The 18,094-nt window shown below is 72.1% G+C and overlaps 2 protein-coding genes across 3 annotated transcripts in view; one reads left to right on the top strand and one right to left on the bottom strand.

Annotated features, from left to right (window-relative positions):
• Window positions 1-4,634: 4,634 nt before the first annotated feature.
• CKM (creatine kinase, M-type) lies at window positions 4,635-11,020 on the top strand. Its single transcript, XM_075915395.1, has 8 exons — window positions 4,635-4,794; window positions 5,995-6,208; window positions 6,789-6,943; window positions 7,952-8,084; window positions 8,447-8,618; window positions 9,452-9,575; window positions 9,972-10,161; window positions 10,788-11,020. Exons 1-8 carry the CDS (start codon window positions 4,678-4,680, stop codon window positions 10,964-10,966), a joined length of 1,284 nt encoding a protein of 427 aa, XP_075771510.1. The 5' UTR covers window positions 4,635-4,677; the 3' UTR covers window positions 10,967-11,020.
• Window positions 11,021-12,201: 1,181 nt separating this feature from the next.
• Window positions 12,202-18,094, bottom strand: part of MARK4 (microtubule affinity regulating kinase 4) — a 43,435-nt gene continuing 37,542 nt past the window's right edge. The window contains exon 17 of one of the 2 annotated variants that reach the window (XM_075915370.1): window positions 12,202-13,653. In XM_075915370.1, coding sequence (XP_075771485.1) covers window positions 13,320-13,653 — 334 coding nt within the window. In that variant the 3' untranslated portion in view covers window positions 12,202-13,319. The remainder of the gene's footprint in view (window positions 13,654-18,094) is intronic. The other variant, XM_075915371.1, reaches the window with a different exon arrangement.

Raw genomic sequence — 18,094 nt, 5'->3', positions numbered from 1 at the left:
GGGCGCTGGGGGGCACCGGGCAGGGTGCTCACTGGGGGGCATCACCTGCTCCTGCAGCCCTGGCATCACCCAGCAGGGGGCGCTGGGGGGCATTGGGCAGGGTGCTCACTGGGGGGCATCACCTGCTCCTGCAGCCCTGCATCACTCAGCAGGGGGCGCTGGGGGGCACCGGGCAGGGCGCTCACTGGGGGACATCACCTGCTCCTGCAGCCCTGGCATCACCCAGCAGGGGGCTGTGTGAGTGCGGGGAGGGGCCAAGGGTGGGGGATGGGTGTGTGAGTGTGGGGCGGGGCCAAGGGTGGGGGATGGGCTGTGTGAGTGTGGGGAGGGGCCAAGGGTGGGGGATGGGCTGTGTGAGTGCGGGGAGGGGCCAAGGGCGGGGGAGGGGCTGTGTGAGTGCGGGGAGGGGCCAAGGGCGGGGGAGGGGCTGTGTGAGTGCGGGGAGGGGCTAAGGGCGGGGGAGGGGCTGTGTGAGTGCGGGGAGGGGCTGTGTGAGTGCGGGGAGGGGCTAAGGGCGGGGGAGGGGCTGTGTGAGCCATGTCGCAGAGGTGGGGGGGCAGCCGGGGGCTGGGCTGCACCAGGGCAGGGGTGGTCCCCTAAGCTGGCGGCATCCCCCTGGGGTCTCCCTGCCGCGGGCTGGCATGTCGCACCCCCCGCTGGGGGGTCTCCGCCCAGCCCTGCCCCGCCCCCCAGGGCGCTATAAATAGCCGCCCCGGCGCCCGGCTCCAGTTCCCATGAGCCAGCGGATCCGACAGAGGTGACACCGCGGGACGCTTCCTCTACCCAGCAGGAGGGCCCGGCCCCCCCCAGCCCAGCGCCCCCCTGAGCCTCCCCCCCGCCACCCAGCGCCCCCTGCTGGGCCCTGCCCCACCCCTCCCCCCGCAGCCCAGCGCCACCCTGAGCCCCCGCCACCCGCAACCCAATGCCCCCTGCTGGGCCCTGCCCCCCCCCCCCGCAGCCCAGCGCCACCCTGAGCCTCCCCCCCCCCGCCACCCGCAACCCAATGCCCCCTGCTGGGCCCTGCCCCCCCCCCCGCAGCCCAGCGCCCCCCTGAGCCTCCCCCCCCCCGCCACCCGCAACCCAATGCCCCCTGCTGGTCCCTGCCGCACCTCCTCCCACAACCCAGCGCCCCCTCTGCTGGGTCCTGCCCCCCCCCGCAGCCCAGCGCCCCCCTGAGCCTCCTCCCCCCCGCCACCCGCAACCCAATGCCCCCTGCTGGTCCCTGCCGCACCTCCTCCCACAACCCAGCGCCCCCTCTGCTGGGTCCTGCCCCCCCCCGCAGCCCAGCGCCCCCCTGAGTCTCCCCCCCCCTAGCCCCCCCCCCCGAGCTGCCCCGTCCCCCGCCCCCTGCTGGGCCCTGCCCCACCCCTGCTGCAGCCCAGCACCTCCTTCAGCCTCCCTGTCTCCCGCCCCCCCATATCTCAGCCCTGCCCCCCCAGCCGCCCCGTCCCCTGCCTCCCGCAACCCAGCGCCCCCTGCTGGGCCCTGCCCCGCCCCCCCCAGCCCAGCCCCCCCCCAGAGCCTTCCCGTCCCCCACCCCCCACAGCCCAGCGCCCATTGCTGGGCCCTGCCCAGTCGAGATGTGCTCAGGGGAGGAGGGGATGCTGCCACCCGCCGGGGAGTGGGGGCGACCCAGGTCCGGTCGACAGAAGGGGTCTGAGCGGGGGCCTTGCTGCCGCCCGGCGCGGGGACGCTCGGGGGGCTCCTCAGCCGCCCCTGCTGGACTGATCCCCGGCTGGGCCCTTCTGCTCTGGCCCGTTCACCCAGCGGCATCAGCAGAGCCCGAAGGACCCCCCCCCCCCCCGGCCTTTCTCCGCTCCAGCCCGCGGGCGATTGGCTCCGGGTCTCCCCCGCCCGGCTGAGGGCACCGCAGTGCCCAGCACGGGACAGGGCCCCCCTCCGTCCTGTGGGAACCGCCTACATCTGCCCGAGGCCGGGGCTGGTGTCTGGGCCCCCCCCCAAGGGCATCCTCTCCCCAGCCTCCGACAGGGCCCCGGGACCTGGCTGCAGCCGCATGAGTCCCAGGCTCTCAGCAGACTCCGGCAGCCCCCACGGCCTTGGATCCAGGCTGCCCCCTAAGGGCGCCTGGCGGGGTGGGCGGGAGCCGGATCTCCAGGGCTTTGCCAGGAACCCGCAGCACCAATTTCAGGGGAGGTGCCCCCTGACCCCAGCAATGGTGGGGGGAGGAGGTGGCAATTGCCTGCCCTTGGGCCGCCCAACCCCAGGGAGGGATCCACTCGAGCCTGGCGCCCGTTTCTCCGGGGGCGTCTCCGCGGTGGCCGTGCTCGGGCGCCGGCCCCTTCACTGGCCTCTGGAACAGCTGTCAGGGGCTCCCAGGTTCGGGACTACGGCCCCCGCTTTGGAGCAGCCTCTGGAAGGAACCCCAGGGGTCCCACGCCTCCTCCAGGGCCGGCCGTGCGGCCTCCCCACCTCCGAGCCTGAACCGCTTCCCTCCTGCCGCCCCCCGTGAGCGGTGTCTGGGGGGGCAGACTGGGAGAGGCGCGGCCCCCGGAGGGCGCCTGGCAGGCGGGTGAATTGGCCCTGGTGCCCAGCCTGGGATGGCCCCAGGTTTGTGCCGAGCCTCGGGGGGTTAAAGCGGCCCAGGCCCAGCCAAGCTGGAGGGACCCCAAATCCAGGCTCTGTGTGTCCGTCTGGCCATCCAGAGCCAGCTCTTCCCCCGCCCAGCCCCCTTTGGCTGGCGAGTGTGGGGGGCTCTGCACACTCCCTGCCGGGTGTGTCCATGAAGGGGTCACTGGGGCTGACCTTGGCTTGCTGGGTCCTAGGTCTCTTCAGCCCCCCTCTCTGGGAAGTGACACCCCTTCCCACCTGTGTTTCTTAGGGGGGTCCAGAAAGCAAACCTCACCCTCCCCACGGGGTAGCCATGCAACATAAAGGGGGAAACTGAGGCACGCATCAGCCACCTAAAATAATGCAAAACATTCTCACGTCGGCCCAGTATCCTGCAGCAGGGCGTTCCCCAGGTTGGTGGCCGCTTGGCTCTCTTGAGCGCCTTTGACTTTAACTGACGCCGCCCCAACGAGACAGGGGGCATCCCCACCCCCATGCAGTCCCGGGCTGCAGCACATGAACGTGGCTTGGAGGTCTAGGCTGGGCCCAGGCCCTCGCCGAGTGGGAGCGGCGGGAGGAAGGGACGTGCTGCCGGAACAAATCCCCCCCCACACCCACCCAAAGCCGCTCCCCCCTCCCCGGACCGGGCCCTGGGCACTAGCTGGGTTCCCCGTTGCTGTCCCGGCAGCCCCCCTCGGGGCAGCAGGGGGTGTCCAGCCATGGGCCATGCCTCAGGTCCGAGGGGAGGGGACAGGCGCGCCCCGGCCCTGCCCCCCCACTCGCCCAGCCTTGGGGCACGCTCCCATAAATCAGCGCAGGGACAGCTGCTGCATGCACGCCCGGCTCCTCTCCCCGTTAGGAAGGCGTCGGGGGCCGGGAAACCCGAGCCAGGCCGTTTTGGGCGCGGGGTGGCGTGCGGGCAGCTGCCAGGCGGTGCTGGGCCCGGGCCAGCTGCAGAGCAAGCGGAGGGTTGGCATTGCTGCCTATATAAAGAGCTAGGCTGCCTGGGCGGCCATGGGCGGGGACCATGTGCTGACAAGCCCAGCTCAGCTGCCCAGGCCCCGGCTCCAAGCTGGCTGCACGGCCGGGGGAGGGGGCAGGTTGGAGGTGCAGGAAGAAAGGATGGGGGGAGTCACGTGGGTCCCCAGGGTCTGGTCCCCGTGGCCTTGGAATGGATGGGAAGGTGGTGCAGCCTGGGGCCTGCCTCGCCAGGGTCATGGGGCCAGCCTGGGACCCAGGGAGCGTTCCATGGGGGGTCCCCCGCCGAGTCCCGACCCAGCCCAGCCAGGGAGAGCAGGGAAAACCTGTGGAACTCCCTGCCGGGGGATGTTGTGAAGGGCCCCAGTGTAACTGGGTTCAGAACAGAATGAGCCCAGGATGGGCAGGGATGTAACCCCTTGTTCTGGGTCGCCCTCAACCAGGACCTTGCACGCCAGCTCAGAGCGGGCCCGGGAATGGTTCTGGCCCTAGTGAAGATGGGCCCAGCTGGTCATGGCCCAGGGGAGCGGTGGGATGGACCCAGGAGGTGGATGCCTGGGGAGGGGTGGGATGGACCCAGCCAGCCATGACCCGGGGGTGGGGAGATGGACCCAGCTGGTTAAGGCCCATGGGGTGGGACGGACACAGCCGGTCGTGGCCTGGAGGGATGGGACAGACCCAGAAGGTTGTGGCCTGGGGGGGTGGGATGGACCCAGATGGTCGTGGGCAGGGGGGTGGGTCGGGCTCAGATGGTCGTGGCCCGGGGGGGTGGGACGGACCCAGCCGGTCGTGGCCTGGGGGGAGATGGTCGTGGGCAGGGGGGTGGATCGGGCTCAGATGGTCGTGGCCCAGGGGGGTGGGACGGACCCAGCCGGTCGTGGCCCGGGGGGGTGGGACGGACCCGGCCTGTCGTGATCCCCCCCAGGGACGGACCCCGGCGGGTCACGCAGCGGCAGGTGGAATTTCTCCCCGTGCTGTTTGTCTGTTTTGCTGGTCACCGGGATACAGCCGGGCCCAGATCCTGCGCCCGCCGGGCCCCCAGCCAGGCCAGCTGGAGGACAGCCCCAAATTTTGTGCTGGGCTGGTGGCAGCCGTGTCCAATCGGGGCCGGCCGGCGGCCCGGGCCAGCCAATGGGAGCCGTGCGCAGGGTATATATATGGGCAGCTCCCCTGCTGGGGTCCCGGGTCACTTGTCACGTCCGAGTAGAGGAGGCAGTGCCGTGCCGTCCCCGCTGTTCTGCTGATCCGGTAACCCCGGCACGGGGAGCCCGGGGGGGGGAACGGGGCAGGGGCTGCGCCTGACCTTGGGCTGGGGGCAGCGGGGAGCCCCGCGGGGCCAGGGCAGGGCGGAGTGGGGGAGGGCCCTGTGGGTGCAGCCTGCATGGGGCGCCCAAGGGCAATGCCCCATCAGCTTCCTGGCGGGTTGGGGGGGCATGGGGCCCCCATGAAGGTCGGGAGGCCGCAGAGCAGGAGGCTGGTGATTGGGGCGGGCCCCGGGATGATGCTGGGTCCTCGCTGGCCCGTTGCACCCTGGCGGCCTCTCTGGGTCCCTGGGGGAAGACGGGGGGTGCCCAGGGTGGGGCCCCTGCGGCCGGGGAGCCCCCGAAGCCTTGAGCAGAGCCCAGCGCCCCCCGAGAGGGCCCCCGTGGCTGCAGGCGGCTGGCTCCTCGCAAACGCAGCCCCGGGAATGTGGGCTCAGCTGGCAGCTGCCGCTGCTCCCGCCAGGTGCCTGCCCCCCGGGACAAGGGCAGGGGCTTAAAATAGCCCTCCTAGAGCAGCTGAAAACCGGCCCAACTTTCCACCCGCAGCAACTAGATACCTCCCCCCACCCCCCGGCACCTGCCCTGCCCCGCTGCCCCATGGGCACCCCCCACCAGCAGCTGCCCCCCAGTCTGGCCCAGCAGAGTCATCCCCTCGCACGGGGTTCTGCCCAAACCTTTCACTGCCCCCCACTCACCTGGGGAGAGCGCCCCCTGCTGGCCCAAGGGCCTGGTGGGGTCCGACCTCCCGGTTCCTGCCCTGAGCTCCCCGCAGGGAGTCCCCCACCCCGCAGCCAGCAGGGAACCTGGCATAGAGCAGCGCCCCTCAGCCCACGGCTCCTGGCAGAGGCTGGGCCCACCTGCCCACCAGGGGTCTCTGAAACAACCATGCCCCCTGCTCCTCACACGCCGGGGAAACTGAGGCACGCCCGGTGTTCTGACCAACGGTTACGAACAACCCCCCCTTGTCACATGGGCTCACCCCGCCTCCCCTGGAGACTTTAGGCGGTCCCGTGGCTGGCGCAGCCCACGTGGGATGCCTGGGACGCCCCTCTCGGTTTGGGGGCTGCGCTGTCGTGGGGCTCGGGCGGGTGCGAGGAGCCCCCCGGGCGTGGCGGAGCAGGGGAGGGGGCGGCCTGGTCCCAGCTGGCGCCTGCCCCCCGGCCTCAGCGAGCCCCGTGCCCCGCAGGACTCGCCCCTGCCCGCAGCCATGCCGTTCGGGAACACCCACAACAAGTACAAGCTGAACTTCTCGGCGGAGGAGGAGTTCCCCGACCTGAGCAAGCACAACAACCACATGGCCAAGGCCCTGACCCTGGACATCTACAAGAAGCTGCGTGACAAGGAGACGCCCAGCGGCTTCACCCTGGACGACGTCATCCAGACCGGGGTGGACAACCCAGGTGGGCGCTGGACGGACCCCCCCCCCCGCTCCCCCACCCAGCGTCCCCCCCCCCCCGGGAACCCCACCCCCTTGGGTCTCGTGCTGCTTTGGAACTCGGCTTGGGGCCCCCTCCTGCCACCTGAGCCCTGGGGGCCTCCCCAACCTGCCCACCGTGGCCCAGCCAGAATGGGGGGCCCTGGGCCAGGAGCTGCCTGTCACTGCGGGGCTGGGGCCTTGCGGACACCTGCCCTTTTGTCCTTGGCCCCCAGGGTAGGGGCGCTATGGGGAGCCCCCCCCCGGCGCATCCAGCATCCTGGGAACCCCTCCCCCCAGTCACTGATAGCTGGGCTCCAGCCTGTGGCCAAGGGAGAATTGCCCCCCCACCCCGTGTCCCTGGGACCCCCCACAACCGCTGGCAAAGGGGCAAGAGGCCTGGCAGGGCGAGGGGGCCTGGGGAAGCCGGGCTGAACCCTTCCTGCCACCCCCCACTGGTGGGGAACGGGCCCCACGGGAGCCTGGCTGCCCCCTCCCAAGGAGCAGCAAGGGGGGGCCCCGGGGCCCCTCGCCAGCTGCCCAGGCTGACACCCGGCTGCCCGCAGGACACCCCTTCATCATGACGGTGGGCTGCGTGGCCGGGGACGAGGAGACCTACGAGGTCTTCAAGGACCTGCTGGACCCCGTCATCCAGGACCGGCACGGCGGCTACAAGCCCACCGACTCCCACAAGACCGACCTCAACCACGAGAACCTGAAGGTGCGGGCGGGGGGGGCGGGGGGCAGGGAGGAGAGGAGTGGGAGGGGGGACTGGAGCAGGGGAGAGGGGCTGAGGGGCTTGGGGGGCTGTGGTGGGAGGGGAGCTGGAGGGGACTGGGGGGCTGTGGTGGGAGGGGGGCTGGAGGGGATTGGGGGGCTGTGGTGGGAGGGGAGCTGGAGGGGACTGGGGGGCTGTGGTGGGAGGGGAGCTGGAGGGGATTGGGGGGCTGTGGTGGGAGGGGAGCTGGAGGGGACTGGGGGGCTGTGGTGGGAGGAGGGCCTGCAGTGGGGACTGGGGGGCTGTGGTGGGAGGGGAGCTGGAGGGGACTGGGGGGCTGTGGTGGGAGGGGGGCCTGCAGTGGGGACTGGGGGGTTGTGGTGGGAGGGGGGCTGGAGGGGACTGGGGGGCTGTGGTGGGAGGGGAGCTGGAGGGGATTGGGGGGCTGTGGTGGGAGGGGAGCTGGAGGGGATTGGGGGGCTGTGGTAGGAGGGGGGCTGGAGGGGATTGGGGGGCTGTGATGGGAGCTGGAGGGGACTGGGGGGCTGTGGTGGGAGGGGGGCCTGCAGTGGGGACTGGGGGGCTGTGGTGGGAGGGGAGCTGGAGGGGTTTGGGGGGCTGTGGCGGGAGGGGGGCTGGAGAGGATTGGGGGGCTGTGGTGGGAGGGGGGCTGGAGAGGATTGGGGGGCTGTGGTGGGAGGGGAGTTGGAGGGGACTGGGGGGCTGTGGCAGGAGGGGGGCTGGAGGGGACTGGGGGGCTGTGGTGGGAGGGGAGCTGGAGGGGATTGGGGGGCTGTGGTGTGAGGGGAGCTGGAGGGGATTGGGGGGCTGTGGCGGGAGGGGGGCCTGCAGTGGGGGCTGGGGGGCTGTGGCGGGAGGGGGGCCTGCAGTGGGGGCTGGGCCGGGGGAGGTTTGGGCGCAGGGACAGGACTGGGGGGGCGCAGGGAGGCACGCCGGGGGAGGGGGCCGTCCCAGGCTGTTGCAGATGTTGGTTCCCTCTGGCCGGCGCAGGGCGGCGACGACCTGGACCCCAACTACGTGCTGAGCAGCCGGGTGCGCACGGGCCGCAGCATCAAGGGGTACACGCTGCCCCCCCACTGCAGCCGCGGGGAGCGCCGGGCCATCGAGAAGCTCTCCGTCACCGGTAGGGGGCTGGGCCAGGCCTGTCCGAGCCCCTGCGGGCGCGCTGGTGGGGAGGAGGGTTCCCCACGGGCCGGGTCCATGGCAGGACGGGGGTCCCCACAGCCTGTGCACTGGGGGGGGGGGGATTGGGCACCGGGTGCAGGGCAGCGGCCCCCTGCGGGGGTTGGGCTCCAGGGCGGTGGGACCAAGGAGCAGGGCAGCAGGACTTTGGGGGTGGAGGTGGGGGGGCTGGAAAGCAGGGCTCTGGGCCATAGGGCTGGCGAGCAGGCCAGCGGGAGGCTGGGGTCAGGCCGTGGGGCGGAGGGGCCATGCGGGGGAGGGGCCGTGGGGCCAGGCCGGCGCTGAGCCCCGCTGCCCCCCCAGCGCTGAACAGCCTGACGGGGGAGTTCAAGGGCAAGTACTACCCGCTGAAGGACATGAGCGACAAGGAGCAGCAGCAGCTGATCGACGACCACTTCCTGTTCGACAAGCCCGTCTCGCCCTTGCTGCTGGCCTCCGGCATGGCCCGCGACTGGCCCGACGCCCGGGGCATCTGGTGAGCGCCAGGCGAGGGCAGTGGGGGCCAGTGGTTAGAGCGGGGGGGGCTGGGAGCGAGGACCCCGGAGTTCTATTCCAGCTCGGGGAGGGCAGTGGGGGCCAGTGGTTAGAGCGGGGGGGCTGAGAGCCAGGCCCCCTGGGTTCTATTCCAGCTCGGGGAGGGTAGTGGGGGCCAGTGGTTAGAGCGGGGGGGCTGAGAGCCAGGCCCCCTGGGTTCTATTCCAGCTCAGGGAGGGTAGTGGGGGCCAGTGGTTAGAGCGGGGGGGGGGCTGGGAGCCAGGCCCCCTGGGTTCTATTCCAGCTCAGGGAGGGTAGTGGGGGCCAGTGGTTAGAGCACGGGGGGGGGGGGCTGGGAGCCAGGACCCCGGGGTTCTATTCCAGCTCGGGGAGGGCAGTGGGGGCCAGTGGTTAGAGCACGGGGGGGGGGGGGCTGGGAGCCAGGACCCCGGGGTTCTATTCCAGCTCGGGGAGGGCAGTATGGCCTGGTGGTTAGAGCAGGAGGGGCTGGGAGCCAGGACCCCTGGATTTGATGCCAACCTGGACCCTGTTACAGTTTCCCCTCCCTGTGGTGCCACATGCTCCTCCCCGGGCCCTCTGGCCGGGCGTCGGGATGGGGGGGGGGGGACAGTGAACACACCGGGTGCCTCTGGGGAGAGGATGCCCCCTAGTCCGGCCTGGCCAGCAGGGCCCAGACCTACCAGCTTAGGGGGCAGGGCCCTTTCCCCGCTGTGCTGGGGGGCTGGCGAGGGGCCCCGGCCCTGGGCGTGGGGCCGGGCAGAGGGGCGGTGCCGGGGCCATCACACCCCCCCCCCCCCCCCCGCTGTGTTCCAGGCACAACGATAACAAGACCTTCCTGGTGTGGGTGAACGAGGAGGACCATCTGCGCGTCATCTCCATGGAGAAGGGGGGCAACATGAAGGAGGTGTTCCGGCGCTTCTGTGTGGGGCTGCAGAAGGTGAGCACCCCCCCGCCCCGTGGGGGGAGAGAACCCAGGACCCCCCGCCCCCCGCTCTCACTGCTAGACCTCACTGCCCGCCTTGACACTGGGGTGCGGGCCAGAGCGCTCCCAGCTGGTGGACGCCCCTCGCCCTGGGGCCTCAGATTATCTGCTCCCCCCCCCACTGCCTAGCTCTGGTGTCAGCTGTGGGGCACCCCCGGCACTGGATAGGGGGCACGGGGGTGCTGGGCCTGGCTGGCAGAGGCATCCCAGAGTCTAGCTGGGGCAGGGGGGGCCCTGGGCCCAGCCATTTCCAGGGCTGGGCCCTGACGGGGAGGCCCTGGGCCAAGCGGGGGGGGACATGGGGCTGAGCAGGTGGCGCGGGGTGACTGGCTTTCCCTGCCCCCCCGGCAGATCGAGGAGATCTTCAAGAAGGCCGGACACCCCTTCATGTGGAACCAGCACCTGGGCTACGTGCTCACCTGCCCGTCCAACCTGGGCACCGGCCTGCGGGGCGGCGTCCACGTCAAGCTCCCCCACCTCAGCAAGCACCCCAAGTTCGAGGAGACCCTCAAGCGGCTGCGGCTGCAGAAGCGCGGCACAGGTGAGGGGGCGGGGCCGGGGGGGGCTGCACGGGGAGGGGGCAGGGCCGTGGGGGGGCGGCGTGGGCGCTGAGCGCGTGGGGCTGTGCCCGCAGGCGGCGTGGACACCGAGGCCGTGGGGGGGGGGGGGCGCATGGGCACTGAGCGCGTGGGGCTGTGCCCGCAGGCGGCATGGACACCGAGGCCGTGGGGGGGGCGGCGTGGGCACTGAGGCCGTGGGGGGCCGGCGTGGGCGCTGAGCGCGTGGGGCTGTGCCCGCAGGCGGCGTGGACACCGAGGCCGTGGGGGGGCGGCGTGGGCGCTGAGCGCGTGGGGCTGTGCCCGCAGGCGGCGTGGACACCGAGGCCGTGGGAGGCCGTGGGGGGGGGGCGGCGTGGGCGCTGAGCGCGTGGGGCTGTGCCCGCAGGCGGCGTGGACACCGAGGCCGTGGGGGGGCGGCGTGGGCGCTGAGCGCGTGGGGCTGTGCCCGCAGGCGGCGTGGACACCGAGGCCGTGGGAGGCCGTGGGGGGGGCGGCGTGGGCGCTGAGCGCGTGGGGCTGTGCCCGCAGGCGGCGTGGACACCGAGGCCGTGGGGGGCTGTGGGGGGGGGGCGGCGTGGGCACTGAGCGCGTGGGGCTGTGCCCGCAGGCGGCGTGGACACCGAGGCCGTGGGCGCCGTGTTCGACATTTCCAACGCCGACCGGCTGGGCTTCTCGGAGGTGGAGCAGGTGCAGATGGTGGTGGACGGCGTGAAGCTCATGGTGGAGATGGAGAAGAAGCTGGAGAAGGGTCAGGCCATCGACGACATGGTCCCCGCCCAGAAGTAGGGGGCCTGGTCCCACCTGCGGGCCCCTGAGGCCTAATAAAGAACCATGGCTGCCTGGCGGCTGCTCTGTGTCTGTGCGTGTGGGGGGGAGGCGGGGGTAGCGCAGGGGCGAGGCCTGGCCCCCCAAGCGTGCAGCCCGGCCCGGTGCCAGGCCAAGGGGCAGTAGCTCTCCAGTGGGCAGGGGAAGGGGGGCTCCACTTGAGCCAGGCCCCTGCCTCCGAGCCCCCCGGAGCCTCCCCCCAAGAGCAAGATGCTGTCTGGCCAGCTCTGGAGCCCCTACCGCCCCCTCGGTGCAGAGCCCCACTGGGCTGGGTGGGGTCAGGTTTTGGGGGCTCTGGCTCCAAGCCACGTGCACCTGCCTCTGCCCACCCAGCGACCCATGGGCAGAGGGCCGGAGGCCAGCGTGGGCCCGCGCTATGGGGCAGCAGCTCAGCCAGGGGCGTTCCAGCTCTGGAAGGGCTGCTCAGCAGAGCCGTGTGGGGCCCGTGAGCGGGGCGGAGCGCCCAGGGCCCTGCCTGCGCGCTCCCGGAGGGCTGGCACCATAGGGACGCCCGGGCCCAAGGTGCCAGCAGAAAGGGGGTACTGAATCCAAGCTCCCGCCCCGCACCCCATGTGCCTGCCAGCGCTGTGCCCACCAGCAAGCCCCCAGCTGTACACACCAGCACCTGTGCCCACCCCACCCAGCTTAGCTGCTGGCCGTGCCAGCCGGTTCTGTGCTCCCCAAGGCCCTGTGACCACCCAAGCCCCCTGCCAGCCAGCCCACCCCACACAAGCCCTGAGCGGTGCCCCCCTGCTGCCTGGGCTGCCCCACAACCGGCAAAGCAGCTCAGCTTGGCGCTGGCATCTAGGTGAACCCTGAGCAATACGGGGCCAGCAGACCCTCCGCCCACGGCCAACCTGGGCCTCGCCCCATGGCACGCCGGCCCGGTTCCCCAGCACCCGCCACTTGCTAGCAAAACGGGCAAAACAGGAAGTCCCGCCCTCGCCCCGGCACATGGGGCGCCTCCATTGCATCGCGGTGCACACAGGACGTGCGCTAGGTGGGACTGTAAAACCAACCAGCCGCAAACCCCCTGCACTCTGCCCCACGTGCATGGCCGCGGGCAGCAGGGCGCCTGGCTCCACCCGCAGGGCAGCCCGCCCCGGCTGGCGTTGGAGGGTTGCTGGTTCCGGACTGGCTGGAGGCGCCAGACGGGCGCGGCCCGCGGGGGGCGGAGGCAGGAGCCAGAGGGGGGCTGAGGTTTCCTATGTTTATTGGGGGGCGATACAGACTGGCGCACGGGGCTGGAATAACTTAAAAACGTCCCAAGGCTACGAGCTGGCTCGTTACGCTACACGACCCTAAGGGACTCGGGGCTATTTACAGGGGCTGTACAAGAGGGGAGGGCCCGGGGCAGAGCTTGGGGGGGACCCACCAGGGCTGCCCCAGGGGTGGCCTGGTGCTTTGCTCTTAAAAAAAGAGGGGGGTCAGCAGAGCCCGGCGGAAACCCCCCGGTGACCCCCCCAGGCAGCCAGCAGATCTTCCATCTTTTATTCCTTGCCCACTTCCAGCCCTTCGCCCCCTCCAGCCGTCCCCTCAGAGGCCAGGCCAACCCCCCCGCCCCACGGCATCCCCTCCCCCCTAGGCACGTGTGGACAGGCGCTGCCCCTCCGGGGAGATGCAGCCGCTTGTGCCAGGCCCCGGCCCGCCTGCACAGCTCCTCTGATTGCCCCTGGAGGTCCAGCCTCCCCGAGGGCCACCCGCTGGCCCCTCCTGGTCCCGGCCCCGGGCTGGGGTGGCCAAGGGTGGGGGGGAGAGGGAGGGCTGGGCTCAGAACTGCTCCCAGGAGGGAGGCACAGGCCCGGGGGCTGCCCTAGCGGTGGAGTAAGGGGAGGGCTGCGAGCCCAGGGGTTACTTGCCCCTTGGCTCCCAGATCCACCTCCTCATCCCCAATCCAAGGGGCACGTAGGGCCTGTGGCTAGCCCCTGCTCAGCACTGCTGGGCCCAGACAGAGCCAGCCCCTGCTCCTGGGGGCTGCCCCCCAGCCACTGCTGCTCTCCACCCCCCAGCGAGACGGGGCTCCCCTCTGGGCCTGATGGCACCACTCCCACCCTTCAGCCTCGATCCACCCCCACCCCAGAGGGGCCCTGCCCTACCCCTGCCAGCATCTTCCCCCAGCACCTGCCGAGGGGGGCCCCCTATGCGGGGGGCCAGTGGCTCAGATCCACCCCCACGGGCCTGCCCCCGCCCAGCCCGGCCCCGAGGCGGGGGCCAGCAGAGAAGAGGCTGCGCCCAGGGCCAGGACACGGCCCCTAGAGGCCGGGGAGCCGGGGGTTCCGGCAGGCAGGGCTTGGCGCCGGCGCGGCCCCGGGCGCTAGAGCTGCAGCTGGCTGGCGATGCTGGTCACCACGGTGCGGAAGGCCAGCGAGGTGCCGGCCAGGCGCCGGAAGAGCACGCCCGTCAGGCCCGGGCGCTGCAGCCGGCACACCTCGGCCTCGAAGTGGCAGAAGTGCTCGCCGGCGCCCTTGGCGTGCGTGCAGGACAGGAGGAAGGGCTCCAGCTGGCGGCAGAGGCAGCTGGCGGAGTCCGTGGCCTGGCGCAGGGCGGCCATCATGGCCTCGGGGGGGCGGGCGCTGGTCACCTTCACATGCCCGGTACATCGGAGCAGCCGGGGTTCTGCTTCCTTTTGATTCCAAGGTAAATTGCAACTGTGGGCGGAGGGAAGGGAGGGAGCGTCAGCCGGCGCGGGCGGGGGGCTGCAGGGCTCCCGCGGGACACTGGGAGGGGGCAGGCGCTGTCAAAGCGGGTGGGGGGGGAGACCTTTCGGGGCAGTCCCAGCGCGGCCGAGATGGCCGAGCAGGATGTCACAGGGCGGCCCCCAAAGGGTGGGACGTGGATGGGCAGAGGCAGGACAAAGGGATCCCAAGAGGGGCAGGGGGAAGGCAGGGCGGGGCGGGGCAGGACAAAGGGATCCCAAGAGGGGCGGGGGAAGGCAGGGCGGGGCGGGGCAGGACAAAGGGATCCCAAGAGGGGCAGGGGGAAGGCAGGGCGGGGCGGGGCAGGACAAAGGGATCCCAAGAGGGGCAGGGGGAAGGCGGGGCGGGGCAGGACAAAGGGATCCCAAGAGGGGCAGGGGGAAGGCGGGGCGGGGCGGGGCAGGACAAAGGGATCCCAAGAGGGGCGGGGGAAGGCAGGGCGGGGCGGGGCAGGACAAAGGGATCCCAAGAGGGGCAGGGGGAAGGCAGGGCGGGGCGGGGCAGGACAAAGGGATCCCAAGAGGGGCAGGGGGAAGGCGGGGCAGGGCGGGGCAGGACAAAGGGATCCCAAGAGGGGCGGGGGAAGGCGGGGCAGGGCGGGGCAGGACAAAGGGATCCCAAGAGGGGCAGGGGGAAGGCGGGGCGGGGCGGGGCAGGACAAAGGGATCCCAAGAGGGGCGGGGGAAGGCGGGGCAGGGCGGGGCAGGACAAAGGGATCCCAAGAGGGGCGGGGGGAAGGCGGGGCAGGGCGGGGCAGGACAAAGGGATCCCAAGAGGGGCAGGGGGAAGGCGGGGCAGGGCGGGGCAGGACAAAGGGATCCCAAGAGGGGCGGGGGGAAGGCAGGGCAGGGCGGGGCAGGACAAAGGGATCCCAAGAGGGGCAGGGGGAAGGCGGGGCAGGGCGGGGCAGGACAAAGGGATCCCAAGAGGGGCAGGGGGAAGGCGGGGCGGGGCAGGGCAGGGCAAAGGGATCCCAAGAGGGGCAGGGGGAAGGCGGGGCGGGGCAGGACAAAGGGATCCCAAGAGGGGCAGGGGGAAGGCGGGGCGGGGCAGGACAAAGGGATCCCAAGAGGGGCAGAGGGAAGGCGGGGCAGGGCGGGGCAGGACAAAGGGATCCCAAGAGGGGCGGGGGAAGGCGGGGCAGGGCGGGGCAGGACAAAGGGATCCCAAGAGGGGCAGGGGGAAGGCGGGGCGGGGCGGGGCAGGACAAAGGGATCCCAAGAGGGGCGGGGGAAGGCGGGGCAGGGCGGGGCAGGACAAAGGGATCCCAAGAGGGGCAGGGGGAAGGCGGGGCGGGGCGGGGCAGGGCAGGACAAAGGGATCCCAAGAGGGGCAGGGGGAAGGCAGGGCGGGGCGGGGCAGGACAAAGGGATCCCAAGAGGGGCAGAGGGAAGGCGGGGCAGGGCGGGGCAGGACAAAGGGATCCCAAGAGGGGCGGGGGAAGGCGGGGCAGGGCGGGGCAGGACAAAGGGATCCCAAGAGGGGCAGGGGGAAGGCGGGGCGGGGCGGGGCAGGGCAGGACAAAGGGATCCCAAGAGGGGCAGGGGGAAGGCAGGGCGGGGCGGGGCAGGACAAAGGGATCCCAAGAGGGGCAGGGGGAAGGCGGGGCAGGGCGGGGCAGGACAAAGGGATCCCAAGAGGGGCAGGGGGAAGGCGGGGCAGGGCGGGGCAGGACAAAGGGATCCCAAGAGGGGCAGGGGGAAGGCAGGGCGGGGCGGGGCAGGACAAAGGGATCCCAAGAGGGGCAGGGGGAAGGCGGGGCAGGGCGGGGCAGGACAAAGGGATCCCAAGAGGGGCAGGGGGAAGGCAGGGCGGGGCGGGGCAGGACAAAGGGATCCCAAGAGGGGCGGGGGGAAGGCGGGGCAGGGCAGGACAAAGGGATCCCAAGAGGGGCAGGGGGAAGGCGGGGCGGGGCAGGACAAAGGGATCCCAAGAGGGGCAGGGGGAAGGCGGGGCGGGGCAGGGCAGGACAAAGGGATCCCAAGAGGGGCAGGGGGAAGGTGGGGCGGGGCAGGACAAAGGGATCCCAAGAGGGGCAGGGGGAAGGCAGGGCGGGGCGGGGCAGGACAAAGGGATCCCAAGAGGGGCAGGGGGAAGGCGGGGCGGGGCAGGGCAGGACAAAGGGATCCCAAGAGGGGCAGGGGGAAGGCGGGGCGGGGCAGGACAAAGGGATCCCAAGAGGGGCAGGGGGAAGGCGGGGCGGGGCAGGACAAAGGGATCCCAAGAGGGGCAGGGGGAAGGCGGGGCGGGGCAGGGCAGGACAAAGGGATCCCAAGAGGGGCAGGGGAAGGCGGGGCAGGGCAGGACAAAGGGATCCCAAGAGGGGCAGGGGGAAGGCGGGGCGGGGCGGGGCAGGACAAAGGGATCCCAAGAGGGGCAGGGGGAAGGCGGGGCGGGGCGGGGCGGGGCAAAGGGATCCCAAGAGGGGCAGGGGGAAGGCGGGGCAGGACAAAGGGATCCCAAGAGGGGCAGGGGGAAGGCAGGGCGGGGCGGGGCAGGACAAAGGGATCCCAAGAGGGGCAGGGGGAAGGCAGGGCGGGGCAGGGCAGGACAAAGGGATCCCAAGAGGGGCAGGGGGAAGGCGGGGCGGGGCAGGGCAGGACAAAGGGATCCCAAGAGGGGCAGGGGGAAGGCAGGGCGGGGCAGGACAAAGGGATCCCAAGAGGGGCAGGGGGAAGGCAGGGCGGGGCAGGGCAGGACAAAGGGATCCCAAGAGGGGCGGGGGAAGGCAGGGCGGGGCGGGGCAGGACAAAGGGATCCCAAGAGGGGCAGGGGGAAGGCGGGGCAGGGCAGGACAAAGGGATCCCAAGAGGGGCAGGGGGAAGGCGGGGCGGGGCGGGGCAGGACAAAGGGATCCCAAGAGGGGCAGGGGGAAGGCAGGGCAGGGCAGGGCAGGACAAAGGGATCCCAAGAGGGGCAGGGGGAAGGCGGGGCAGGGCGGGGCAGGACAAAGGGATCCCAAGAGGGGCAGGGGGAAGGCAGGGCGGGGCGGGGCAGGACAAAGGGATCCCAAGAGGGGCGGGGGGAAGGCGGGGCAGGGCAGGACAAAGGGATCCCAAGAGGGGCAGGGGGAAGGCGGGGCGGGGCGGGACAAAGGGATCCCAAGAGGGGCAGGGGGAAGGCGGGGCGGGGCGGGGCAGGACAAAGGGATCCCAAGAGGGGCGGGGGGAAGGCGGGGCGGGGCGGGGCAGGACAAAGGGATCCCAAGAGGGGCAGGGGGAAGGCAGGGCGGGGCGGGGCAGGACAAAGGGATCCCAAGAGGGGCGGGGGGAAGGCGGGGCAGGGCAGGACAAAGGGATCCCAAGAGGGGCAGGGGGAAGGCAGGGCGGGGCGGGGCGGGACAAAGGGATCCCAAGAGGGGCAGGGGGAAGGCGGGGCGGGGCGGGACAAAGGGATCCCAAGAGGGGCAGGGGGAAGGCGGGGCGGGGCGGGACAAAGGGATCCCAAGAGGGGCAGGGGGAAGGCGGGGCGGGGCGGGGCAGGACAAAGGGATCCCAAGAGGGGCAGGGGGAAGGCGGGGCGGGGCAGGGCAGGGCAAAGGGATCCCAAGAGGGGCAGGGGGAAGGCGGGGCGGGGCAGGACAAAGGGATCCCAAGAGGGGCAGGGGGAAGGCGGGGCGGGGCAGGGCAGGACAAAGGGATCCCAAGAGGGGCAGGGGGAAGGCGGGGCGGGGCGGGGCAGGGCAGGACAAAGGGATCCCAAGAGGGGCAGGGGGAAGGCAGGGCGGGGCGGGGCAGGACAAAGGGATCCCAAGAGGGGCAGGGGGAAGGCAGGGCGGGGCGGGGCAGGACAAAGGGATCCCAAGAGGGGCAGGGGGAAGGCAGGGCGGGGCGGGGCAGGGCAAAGGGATCCCAAGAGGGGCAGGGGGAAGGCGGGGCGGGGCAGGACAAAGGGATCCCAAGAGGGGCAGGGGGAAGGCGGGGCAGGGCAAGACAAAGGGATCCCAAGAGGGGCAGGGGGAAGGCGGGGCGGGGCAGGGCAGGACAAAGGGATCCCAAGAGGGGCAGGGGGAAGGCAGGGCAGGGCAGGACAAAGGGATCCCAAGAGGGGCAGGGGGAAGGCAGGGCGGGGCAGGACAAAGGGATCCCAAGAGGGGCAGGGGGAAGGCGGGGCAGGGCAAGACAAAGGGATCCCAAGAGGGGCAGGGGGAAGGCAGGGCGGGGCGGGGCAGGACAAAGGGATCCCAAGAGGGGCAGGGGGAAGGCGGGGCAGGGCAGGACAAAGGGATCCCAAGAGGGGCAGGGGGAAGGCAGGGCGGGGCAGGGCAGGGCAGGACAAAGGGATCCCAAGAGGGGCAGGGGGAAGGCGGGGCGGGGCGGGGCAGGACAAAGGGATCCCAAGAGGGGCAGGGGGAAGGCGGGGCAGGGCGGGGCAGGACAAAGGGATCCCAAGA

Source organism: Pelodiscus sinensis, unplaced genomic scaffold (genome assembly GCF_049634645.1).
Source record: "Pelodiscus sinensis isolate JC-2024 unplaced genomic scaffold, ASM4963464v1 ctg34, whole genome shotgun sequence".
NCBI lineage: Eukaryota > Metazoa > Chordata > Testudines > Trionychidae > Pelodiscus > Pelodiscus sinensis.
The sequence above is the reverse complement of the archived record's forward strand: the minus strand, read 5'-3'. Positions and strand labels throughout refer to the sequence as shown.